Source organism: Notothenia rossii (genome assembly GCF_949606895.1).
Source record: "Notothenia rossii genome assembly, chromosome: 10".
In the NCBI taxonomy this organism is placed as follows: domain Eukaryota; kingdom Metazoa; phylum Chordata; class Actinopteri; order Perciformes; family Nototheniidae; genus Notothenia; species Notothenia rossii.
In genome coordinates, this window is record NC_136908.1 from 48,178,051 (window position 1) to 48,190,515 (window position 12,465).

General features: G+C 45.1%; 2 protein-coding genes across 2 annotated transcripts in view; one reads left to right on the plus strand and one right to left on the minus strand.

Annotated features, from left to right (window-relative positions):
- Window positions 1-12,465, plus strand: part of snd1 (staphylococcal nuclease and tudor domain containing 1) — a 180,094-nt gene that overhangs the window by 82,849 nt on the left and 84,780 nt on the right. The window lies entirely within an intron of this gene.
- On the minus strand, window positions 2,231-5,843 carry lrrc4.1 (leucine rich repeat containing 4.1). The gene has a single exon (XM_079654792.1). It carries the CDS (start codon window positions 5,829-5,831, stop codon window positions 3,063-3,065), a length of 2,769 nt encoding a protein of 922 aa, XP_079510918.1. The 5' UTR covers window positions 5,832-5,843; the 3' UTR covers window positions 2,231-3,062.

The following is a 12,465-nucleotide window of genomic DNA, read 5'->3' on the forward strand; positions in this document are numbered from 1 at the left end:
ACATACATGGACAAATGCAGACAGACTTGCATGTCTGATCCATCTAGTTTATTATTGTACCTGCCGAAAATGCTCAGTATTTAAAATGCAGGCTGAGTCATCAGCATACATGCAGGAAGGGAGCGAGAGCTGTAGTTGATTTGATCATATCTGATTTTTGCCTAAGTGACCAGTTGTGACAGCTCTGTGTACACTGCAGCACAGTATTTCTTCCAAATTGTATAACGGTATGTAGAGAATGGTAAAATTGTTTTGAGCAAATCACAATGAAGCAGTCGTGACCACTTTGTACCACACCTACATCTGGAGATACATTTATTGTATTGCAGTTTAGGGATTACTAGAAAAGTTAGAATTGTGCACATCACCCTCGTAATATAGCACAATGTTAGTGGAGCTTATTACTACACACCTACGACAATGCTCTCACATCACATGTGTTTCCAAGCACAATATATCCTCTAAAACGACTTGATGTAAAGAAACCAAAGCCTTGAACAATAGGCTTTCCCTCTTCAGTTGTCCTCTTTAACCTTCGTCTCTTTTTCCATCTATCTTACACTCACCCTCCTTTTGTCACTTCCTAATTTCTCAGTGCACACATTGTCACCCAGACACACATATCACTCTCCTCTTTTGACAGCCTCTACTACAGGTTAAGCACACAACAAGCTCTCAGCTAACTTCTGCACTGTTTTCCTAATGCGCCATGTCAACTTCTCGCTCCCTCTCTCTCCCTCATTTTTATTCCAACATTCTCCCTTTTTCTGAAGTATTGAAACTCTACAGTGGAGAGGCAAACTTTGATATGGTTCTTGTGACTATCGCAGGTACTCAACTTAAACAGGTCTCCATTTGCCACACTTACAGTATCGCCAACTACACTTCAAGGCCACGGCGTTGCCTGCAAGCACAGGCATGTGACTGTGGACCTGATAATGTCACACATCTCCAGAGGCTAGTTATTGTGTTTCTTAATGATCTGAGTTCCCATTAGAATTGTACAGCCTTAAAGGGTTAATCTCGCACCAACTCGATCAGCTCTCGCCTACATGTTTCCCTCTGGAAACATGTTATTCTGTTCATATAACTAATATCTGCTCCCAGGGGTAATACACACCATGTTTCTCTTTCTTTAAACACTGTACCCAGTTTTTTCTAGAAGAGTTAAAGGTGACCTATCATGCAAAATGCACTTTTGTACGTCTTTGATACATGAATATGTGTCCCCGGTGTTCCAGGGAACTCACCAAGTGTCAGAAAACACAACCCTCTCTATTTTCCTCCATACCCAAATCTCTTAAAAAGGGGCTGCAACGGATCTGATACAAACTGATCCAGATTTGAACACTTCTGTGACGTCACAGAAGTGGCGCTACGGCTATTGGGCCAACTCCACCAATCAGGAGGAGACAGCCACGGACATTGCAGTTCGAAAGCGCTGGAGACGCTGTAGTACATATGCCAGGCCTGTAGATGGTGCTGTTCTCACAGAATCAGCCCATGCAAAGACAGTGTTACATTGAGCGAAATGAGGAATGGCTAAAATGCATGATCTGTTTGGTATTTTTAAAAATAACAAGTATAAATATGCCTTATATAGGTATGGTCCTACACTATATTATTCAAATATAGCATGATAGGTCCACTTTAAAGTAAATAATATGGCACCAGCACTGCTTCAATCCCACACACCACGGTTTCCAAAAAATGCTCTCACCTGTGTGTTACATGCATGCTAATCAGTGTGTATGTTGTTTGTTATCTTTCTTTGTTAGGTAGGGAGCCGTGGGGCTATATTATGATTGAGAGGGGTGATATTGTTGAAGATGAAAAATGCACAGTTAACAGCGAGACCAAAACGCATTTGTCACCATAAAAAGCCCCATGGTGATTAATGAAGGCACAACAGCTGGCAATGCAATGCAAAGTGAAATGAGGATCTATATATTTGGCAAAGTGCAACAGACTTAACACCCAAACAGTATTCCACCTTAATTTATCACCTTTTTCACTCGTTAGATACATGATTAATAATACCAATTTGTAATGTAGAAAAGGACATTAAGCAGTGCTACCATAACATCTAATTAACATTCGATGTTATGGTAGCACTGCTTTACTTGTCTCTTGACACCATTTCTTTATCCTAAAACACATTTTAGCATTTGAAGAACTTGAATACACACTTTTGATCAGCCACACCTTGATGAAGCACCATGACACTCACTGGTGGTGTAAAAAACCCTGAACAAATCCTACTATTACATATAGAGAATATAAAAATAGAAGCTGTTGAGAGATTAAAAGAGAAACCAAAAACACACCGTCCACTTCTGCACCGTGATTCATTCTGCCTGAGTCATTCAGCACTTGTAGGGTTAAAGTATAGCTGCAGCGTCTTACTGCAGTGTCTAAAGCATTTGGCTGATCGTTACAGTATACACCAGTAGAAGAAGTGAAGGGAAAAAAAAAAAATTCTCTCTAAACTTCCTTTTTTTCTTCCAAAAATCCTTTTTATTGCATTTATAACATTTGGCACAGTACAAATTCTTGGTGCTTTTACAAGATAAACCTGTAAAGATCGTCACTGACCTTTCCTCGGTTTTTGTTAAAGAAAGTCTTCTCGGTATAAATATTTTTTTTCTTATCACTGCATTCTCTGTAGCATGGTGTAAAAATCACACAGAATGCCCCCTTTTTAAAACAACACTACCCTCATTTGTCAAAGTCAAGACAGCATCTTAAACAACTCATTGTTTTAAATAGAAGTTACAAGTTAGAAAATAGTTTCAATTTCTTTTTAATATATGTTTCTCTATCACCAGCCCATGGTAGTTTCAATTTGTCCATATATATATTTATTTATAAGCATGTACAACAATAAATCATCAGTCTTTTTAAGTTTGCACTCTGTACAAAAAAGTAGTTCCTGTCCTTTTTTCGTTGTGCATTCTATTGCATGATTTTATGAATAAAATGACAAAAGGGTGCTGGGGATAGGGATGGGTGGGAGATAGACACCTAGGGAAAGGAGTGGGAGCCTTTTGGGGGACCTTTTTTTAAATCTGAGTCTCCTGCACCTTCTCCTTGGTGTGAGTTTTTATGGCAAAGGGCTCAGCCATTGCTGTGATGGTGCTGGGCATGGTTCGAGGCAAAGAGTTCCCAACATTGTTGTCTGTCCATTTAGCCCCATGGCCCGTTGGTTTGTAGGTGTTATATTTGGGCTTTTGAGTGATGTAGTCCACTTTATGGGGGCTGTAGTCCATCTTGTGTGGACTATAGTCAAGTTTAGGTCTCTGAGTGTGTGGACTAAAGGCGCTGTAATCCGCTTTGTGGGGGCTGAAGTCAGTCTTGAAGGCGCTGTAATCAGTTCCAGTCTTATGGGAGGAGTAAGGATCCTTAGGTTTGAAGGTATTGTCAGTTTTAGATCTCTGGGCACTGTAGTCTGTTTTGGGTTTGGGTTGAGTGCTATAGTCAGGTGTATATGGGCTATATTCAGGTTTAGGTCTTGGATGAGTGCCAAAGTCTGGCTTGAATTGACTGTACTCCGCCTTAGGCTTATGTTGTGGGTTGTAGTCCGATTTTAATGGGCTGTAGTCATGTTTAGGTTTTGGTTGGGTGCTGTAATCTCGTTTGAATGGGCTGAGGTCAGTTCTCTGTCTGGGATGAGTGCCATAATCTGGTTTGATTGGGCTGTAGTCTGTTTTAGGCTTGTGAGTACTGTAGTCCTGTCTATATTGGCTGTAGTCAGGCTTTGGTCTATGAGTGCTGTAATCTGGGATGAATTTGTGGCTACTGAAGTCCATATTTGGCTTGTATGTAGTGTACTCCGCTTTCGGCTTGTGAAGGGTGAAATCAGGCTGGGGTTTGTATTCGGCCTTGGGTTTGTGAAAGCTGTAGTCAGTCTTGTGGCTAATAAAGTCCAGTTTGTGTATGCTGTTATGGTCCCGGATTTCAGGCAATGTGAGAGCTGTCTCTTGAGATGCAGATGCTGGCGGAGGAAGGTCTTCCTCATCCACCTGGATAATCTCCACAGTTCTGGCAGCTGCCACTGTGCTCCTCTGCTGGTGGCGCTTTCTCAGTTTGTAGAAGGCGATGAGCATGACAGCAGCCAGCAGTGTCACCGCTACAAAGCAACCTATTATAATCTTAGTGGTCCTCATCACTTCATCCAGACTAGGGCCAGATTTGCCAGTCTTGCCACTGGCACCTTGTAGTCCTGGCGCCACAGATGTCTTAGCTGCACCTGGTGGGCTGTCAGTACTCTGCAGCAGCACAGTTGGTGTGGAGATAAAGACTGGCTGAAAGACTGAAGGAGAGGCAGTTGTAGTTGTTGTCCCATGGCCAACCCCTCCTCCTCCAGCTACCCCAGCTCCTGCTGCAGCAGTTGTGGTTGTTTTAGATTTGGGCATTTCAGTGGTTGGCTCCAAGACCTCCACAGTCACTGTGGTGAAGTAACTCAAATTGGATGTATTGAGCTCAGCTGCACTCACATTAAGGTATGCAGAGGCGTTAGAGTTCCCAGCTGCATTTGACACCATGCAGGTATAAGTGCCCGTGTCAACTGCCAGGACATTTGAGAAATTAAGGGTGCCATCATTGAGGACTGATATTCTTGGGTGACTAGAGGCATGTGTCAGGATAGTTCCATTGGGTAGAAGCCAGCGCACCGAAGACATCGGGGCTGTTCGGCAACGAACCTCAGCCACTCGCCCTGCAGAAATGTTCAAGTCCCTTGGTGCATCAGCAATGAATGGTGCAGAACACTGTGTTGCAGCGCCCTCACCTCGGTCCACCTCAACCAGCTGTCGACCTTTCATGCTGGCAGGTGAGTGACAACGTCCACAGCAAGTTGAGTTAGTAGGGATGCTCTCCCTTAGCCAGCGTGCTAACCAAACAGCCTCGCAGCCGCAGTTCCAAGGGTTATGGTGGAGATGCAGCTCCACCAGGTACCTGAGCGGGGAGAATAGATCATGTGGCACAGCGCTCAGGTTATTATGGGCAAGATTAAGCTCCACCAATGAAGATAAGTCGTCAAATCCATTGCGCTCTATCACTGTGATTTGAGAGTTCATCACCCATAGCTTCTTCAGTGAGCGCAGGCCTTTGAAGGAGCCTGGCTTTATCTCTGGAAAGTGATTTTCAGATATCTCCAGCTCCTCAAGGCCCTTGAGAGGACTCAGGTTTGGCATATCACCCCTTATGTTGCACATGCCCAGGTTGAGGTACTTTAGATTTTGTAGGCCCTCAAAAGCTCCTTCTGAGATGTACTCCAGTTTCCGTAATTCTCCCAGGTCCAATCGCATGAGGGAGGGCACCCGGTTGAAGGCGTAGGAGGGGATACTTTCAATAGGGTTGTTCCTCAGCCACAGTTCTCTTAATTTAGACAGATACTCAAAGGCCCCACTGGGCACCACTGTCAACCGGTTGTCAAACAGTTCAAGTGTGTTGAGACTAGTTAGTCCATTAAACGCGCCCACCTCAATCTGCCGTATGGCATTTCGCCCAAGCTGGAGCACCTCAAGGTGGTGCAGGTGGCGGAAAGAGTCAGCCTGCACCGCCTCAATGGCGTTTTCCATTAGATTGAGGTGTCGCGTGTTGGCAGGAATGCCGGGGGGCACACGGGTGAGGCCACGTCGGGTGCACACCACCTTCCCCTGCTGATTACTGCAGGAACACTGCGGTGGACAGCCCTGGGGTCCCTGAGACACCACCGCCCCCGCCAAGGCCAGGGAGGCGCTGCTCCACGCTCGCGCCATCAGGAAAACTACACAGAGCAGGGCGGCTTTCCTGGCACGATGCACAGCTACCCGCCCCAGGAGACTCATGATGTGGCACGTTCATAATTCAGCATCATCTGGGGGGGAGGATGGGGGTGTTTGGGGGTGGTGTTTGGGGGGCTTTGGCGATCAGGGAAAATAGTTGGCTGGCTAGTAGTAGTGTCAAGGGGACTAAAGAGGGCAAGGATGGAATGTGGCTTTTGGGTGCTTTGCTAAGGGGCAAGAGGGCTTGACCTTTCCTCAATCAAGCAATGTTTTTACTCCCACTAACTGTGCTCAGGCGCAGAAAGATAAAGAAGGGAAAAGAGGGCTATTTTTCCGAAGCGTGTGTATGTGAAGGACATTATGATTAATTAAGCGACCAAAAGCTGTATTACAAGACAGAAGGGAGGGTTACAAATTGATGGAAAGAGGGGTTGAAACACTAGACACCTACCTCAAGTAATTATTACAGGTCCTTGAACTGAGTTATATATCTTCCCTCCTGTTTGCAATCAGAAAGAGCTGTGGTATTCACATCAGATGTGTGTATATCCCAAAAGGCAGCAGAGAAAGCCTTTTTATATTTGCTGTCAAAACAGGAGACAATGCCAAAGAGCTTAACCAAGATGAGCCCTTTTGTAAATCCAAACATCCAAAGAGAAAGGTTCAAAGGCCCTTTTTAAAATGTTTTTTTTCTCCCTTATTGATTATTTGAAAAAAAGAAAAGATTGCAGATAGGAATCCAGTCAGGCTCCCAAAGCAGCAATGCTCCCCTGCTCGCTTCTCGCGGTCGGCTCCTCTTCTCTTGCTTGTCCTTGGAATCCGACAGTTGATCCCCCTGCTAGACACCTTACCCAGGTCTCCATAGCACAGGCGACCACACAAACACGCACAGTTTTTTGTGCACCAAAAGCCAAGGCAGAAAAGGACCAACAAGGCTGGTGGGTGGGGGTGGGATTGAGGAAGGTTGAATGAAATTCCACAGTCCTTTTTAAATGTTCTTTGCCTTTTGTTTGCGATTGTTAGGAGGGAACGTTGACAAGCCGGGGGAAAAAAACAGACCCCCCTCCTCTCTGTATTCCTCTGTTCACTTTTTAGTGGTCAATCAGTTGGTTGGTTGGTCAGTCTGACTGCCCTTCTCGTTCTCTTCCCCGTTCAATGTGGCGTCGTGTCCACTTGATTTTTCTTTCTTTTTCTCTTCCTCCAGGAGTGCTCGGCAGGGGTTGAAAGACTAGGCGACACGCACAGCCTTCATTAGCCTTTCCTCGTCTTAACTAGCCACACGCTCCAGCCTCAGCAGCCACGGTGGCGACAGCAGCAATTGCAAACGCACACACACCATCCCTGTGAAGCACACAGCAGCAGTAGTGAGCACACACAGCAGCAGCTGCAGCCTGCCTCCCTTGCACTTCCCAATAATCCGTCAATTTCTTCAGAGGGGGAGTGGGATGGGGGATGGAAGGGGGTGCTGCGAGGAGTGGGGGTGTTGTAGCTGGGTTGATCGAGGTGGGTTGGAGGGAGGAGGGGTGGTGCGCAGTTTCTCCTTCCTCTCTCCGGCTTGTTTCTTTTATCTTCTTGTTTTCCAGTTCTTTTTTTTCTTTTTCTCCTCTCCTCGTGGTGAGCTATTGCAGCGTCCGGCTAGGGAGAGAAGCAAGACAGGGAAGGCGAGCGCTGGGTGAGCGCGCGGCTTACAGGCGTGACGTTAACAGTAGCGTCGATGTGGAAAGGATCCGTTGTAGCAGCAAAAGGGAGAGCGATCGCCGGCTTGGATCCCTTTCGCTCTCTCTCTCTTTCTCTCTCTCTTTCTCACTCTCTCTCTCCCGCTCTCTCTCACACTTTCTGTCTCTCTCTCCCTCTCTCTGCCTGCCTCCCTCCTGCTCTCTGCAGTGTCCTAAGGTAGTTGGGTGAGCTCAGAGCACTCAGACCTTTTTAGAGATCTACCTCTTCAGAAACCAGTTTGCTCCTGCTGTCCTCCGCTCCTTCCTTTTTGAATGCTCAAAGTCTCTTGTTTTGTGGCTTTCTGGGGCTTTGTGTAGCTTAGGGGAATAGACAGGCTGCCCAAGCTAAAGCAGAGATCGACAGTGGCATTCCAACAGCAACCATATTTTAACCCCATACTTCCCAGCAATAATCCTGCCATTCCCGAGTCTGGCAAAGCTTTTCAACATTGCTGTGGTGGTGATGGTGGACAGATGGGACACAGTTTCTCTCTCCGTCCTTTTCTCTCATGATGCGCTTTCCCTCTCTCTCTCTCTTTATTTTTCTTTACCTCCCATTGCTCTCTCATTCTCTTCGTTATGTCCTCTAATGTAAAAAAAATAAGAGGAACATGAATGGACTGCTGACGCATCCTGCTCGGAGCAGTGCTTTGGTTTGATGCAGTGTGTTTTGTGCATTAACTCCCCCCACCCACTCCAGCGTCCTGGCTGTCTTTCCTTCTTACTGCTCACTCTTCGGCCGTCATTGTGTCACTCTACTTCGACTCCAGCTGGCTATCCCTTTATAAACATTCTCTTACAAGTCGTAAGGGCATTAAATGCAATGTAAGCCATATCCATACTGATCTTTGTCCTCAGTCCATTGGAACTAAAAAGTTTTTAAGAATTTAATTAGGTTACTTTATTAATTCAATATGAGGGAGTGAGTGACAGGCTCGACCAATGACAGGCAGCAAGTGGAGTATACAATATCAAATCAAAAGACAGAGCGGTATGCGCCGTTACTACACTTCTGTGCTGTGTTTTCACTCTCCACCCCTTTACCTCATGTATGCCTTTTCAGGTAGTTAGAGCACTCTAAACAGGCAGGCCTTAACCCTCAGTTTGAGCACAAACTGTCGCTTCAGGAAGCACACAACCTTAAAGGTCACGTAGAGCAGGGGTTCCCAAAGTGGCAGTCACGACCCCCCGGGGGGTTGTGAGACCTCGAGTGGGGGTCGCGAGATGATTACAAAATTTAAAATTTAAATTTTTTTTTTTTTAAATGTGACAATTTTTTTTAATAATTTTTTTAAAAAAAACTATTATTAATAATAACGTTTGCATATGAAAAAAAATCTTTGACAATCCACTAGTGCAGTGTTTCTCAAACTTTTTATTTATTTTTTCTGAAATTAGTTCACTAGCACCTGCCCGTGTGTGTGTGTGTGTGTGTGTGTGTGTGTGTGTGTGTGTGTGTGTGTGTGTGTGTGTGTGTGTGTGTGTGTGTGTGTGTGTGTGTGTGTGTGTGTGTGTGTGTGTGTGTGTGTGTGTGTGTGTGTGTGTGTGTGTGTGTGTGTGTGTGTGTGTGTGTGTGTGTGTGTGTGTGTGTGTGTGTGTGTGTGTGTGTGTGTGTGTGTGTGTGTGTGTGTGTGTGTGTGTGTGTGTGTGTGTGTGTGTGTGTGTGTGTGTGTGTGTGTGTGTGTGTGTGTGTGTGTGTGTGTGTGTGTGTGTGTGTGTGTGTGTGTGTGTGTGTGAAAGAGAGGGAGGAGAGAAAGCACGCCAGCTCGAAAAGGTCACTGCCTGTAGCGCAGTACGTTATTCCCACCGGCACAGGAGTATAGAGCCAACTCCTATATTATACACATACTGTACACGCACACATACATACACGCACACTTTCTCCTTGACTTCACTGCAGTTGAATACGAATGGGCTTCAATGAAGCACATGTAACAGTGTGGTAGCAGCCACAGGAGCATAGGGGGGTTTTCCTTTGTTGAAAAAGAGAGGCTATTTCCTGTTCCTTTACACAGGGATTCCCTAGCACTGCGGCCATGTGACGGCTGACATCAGTGGTGTGCTGCAATACTGCATCCTCCTCACTGCATTCCCCAAGCAAGTCACAACACAATAGATAATGCAGCCATGTACTCTACTTGAACAGGAGTGGGAGGATGCAGGTTATATTACAATAGCAGGATCTGTGGAAAATGTGCTCCAAACATCCCAATGTCATTGATCTGTTGTCAGTGAAGCCAAATGAGGGCTTGTGATTCTCTTTGTAACTATTGAGTGAACAAATCTAATGTTGTACAGCTGGCGCTGCTGGCTTTGATTGGGTGTCAGATGGTGACTGAGCTGTCTGTAGGTGTGTTGTGCCACCATTTGAAGAGCTAGTGACCCAGCACAGTACATCCCAGACTACTATCTAACCAAAATTATTCACTGACCTGTCACATGACCAACGCTGCCAGGACAGTGCTCTCCTATTGGCCCTCATCCTGTCTATTACTCTCCTTCCTGTCTTTTCTATTCTCACTTTATTTTTCTCTGTCAGTGGACACTGGCCTCCTCCCTACTGATGGCGCGTAGGTCATGGCCTGCCAAACTCTGTAATGCTCCGCTGACCAACAATGGTCAACCCCTTACTTTATAGTTTGATCCTGGCCCGCCATGGCCAACATTGCTTGATGCTCAGCCAAACTCTGTGATCACAGCGAGGTTTTCTCAAGGTCCAGTGTGTGTGTGTGTGTGTGTGTGTGTGTGTGTGTGCATGTAGGCATCTCACATGGCATTACTGAAACTGCCAAAGAGGTGAACCAGAAAAGCCTTTTGCCAAGATGGTGGCAGTTTCTTTAAGGGTGTTTCTGAATCCAATCTTAATATAATTTGCTAGTTTTGATCAATAATGACATTTTAAGCCTGGCACAAAATTCACATTATGTCAGTGTACTCATACACTATCTTGTGTGAATTAATGTTGTCAGGCCTTACCTTTAGGACTTGCTGCCAGATGCTGACTTCATGAGCTGTCATATATGTGGGACCTTCATGCTTTTATGCCAGCTACATGCCCCTGCTGTGTGACCCCTGATCTCCCAGCTTCACCTGAGGCTCAATGGAGCCTCCCCCTACATCAGACCAGAGCAGCAGGGCACTGGGTGTAGTTTGGGGGTATTGCAAGACCTACTTTGGTGCGGGTTGTTCGCCAGTCAGCTAGCATGTTCGAGGGGACCTTACAGAACCCATCCCCTGGGGTCAGTGCTAGTGAATCTGGGCAACGGCCATTCACATGTAGGTCAGCAGCCTGTGTCTATTTGCATGTGTGCGTGTCACTAGTTCCATTTGGGTGAATTGCCCGCAGTATGGTATAGCAGCAATGACAAGCTGAGTGTACTGTTGAATGATAGATCTAATGATAATGTCATTGACTGTCATTGCCAGGATCAAACATTGAAATTATGGGCCCTTGGGCAAACTACATATGGCTTTCTGTTTGTGTGCATGTGAAAAAGAGACACTATTTGTTTGGCTTGTGTTGTGCTTTGAGAGCTTTCACAAAGTGTTTGCATACATGTGTGTGAGGACGAGTGAGGGTGTCCTCCAAGTATCCGGTAATGTCCCAGTGGATGATTGCATACTAGGGATGTTAAGATTCACCGATTCTTAGCGACGCACATACAGTAAAGAGGCGACATGGGGTCTGCGGCTGAAAAGAGAAACCTGAAAGTTAGACATTTGAGTTAAATCACTCAGTGAGGAGTTATGTCAGAGAGAGTGGTGTTTAGTTTACAACAGCCTGTGACTGCCAATCATAGTTTAAGTGTCTTCCTTACTGTAAGCAGTTATGAAATACCTGTTTGTGAAAGGTTATTTGTATTCTTTATTGTTCATATAGAAACCACTGCGTTCTGCTCACTGGTGAGTTAGCCTATGAATGAGTGTTAAGCTCATCAGGCTGGCAGCTGTATGGGCATTGCACTATGGTAGTTGTTATTTGCACATTGTTAATCATGGGCAATGCATCCTTAAATTGTTTAACTGTGAGGTGTTATACAATTGTACTTTAGTCTGGTGAGGTTTTTAAGGTAAAAAAGGTAAAAAAGAAACAGCATGATGGGATGTGCAGTACTAGAAGAGAGAACCAAATATGTAACGCACTTTTTTGTTAATGTATGATTTGCTGCATATAAGGAATAAAACAAAAATCCTCTGTTGTACCATATTGAAGTATCATTATGTTGCATGTGTTGAATCGTATCACCTTGTATCGCATAATGTTGAATCAAATCGTATCGAACTGTATCTCAACAGGGGTGAATCGTATGTATCGAATCGCCTGGTGTTTCAAATGTATCGTTAATGTATCGTTGACAATGTATCGAGAAGCGCATCGCATCGGCCTCAGTGATGGAGATGCACATCCCTATTGCATACCAGTGACCGACCTGGCACAATGTTATTTTAAACAGATTTTTCTCTGCCACCATACTTAAAACACACAGAAACCCCAAACTCTACGTTGGTGACCTTGAAGTAAATGACCCGCGACTACACACTTCCTTTCCCATTTTCATTTCAATTTCCAGGAATTAATTCTGCAAGAGATTACGTGTTCACACACACATCCACACACACTGATATCAGTGTCCCTGTAAAGGCTTAAACGGCTTGGTAAGGATATTTCTGTTTAAATGTTCACATCACACACACACTCACACACATGCACACAGAGACGTTCACACAGAGACGAACACACCAATCATATGCCAGTGTATCAAGAGATTATAATAAGCAATAGGGTATATTAGTGGCTTGTATGCCCAGGTTGGATGATTTGTTGTGTTTCATCCCGATGCCGGCTCATTCTTGCCAGTCTGCTTTTACTGACCTTGTTTGACCTCCTCTCAATACAAGCATACAAATCTTGAAAACATTATCAGCATTGCCCTTCATCAAGCATCCTATGACATTTTCATTTAAAGCATTTAGCTGGCGCC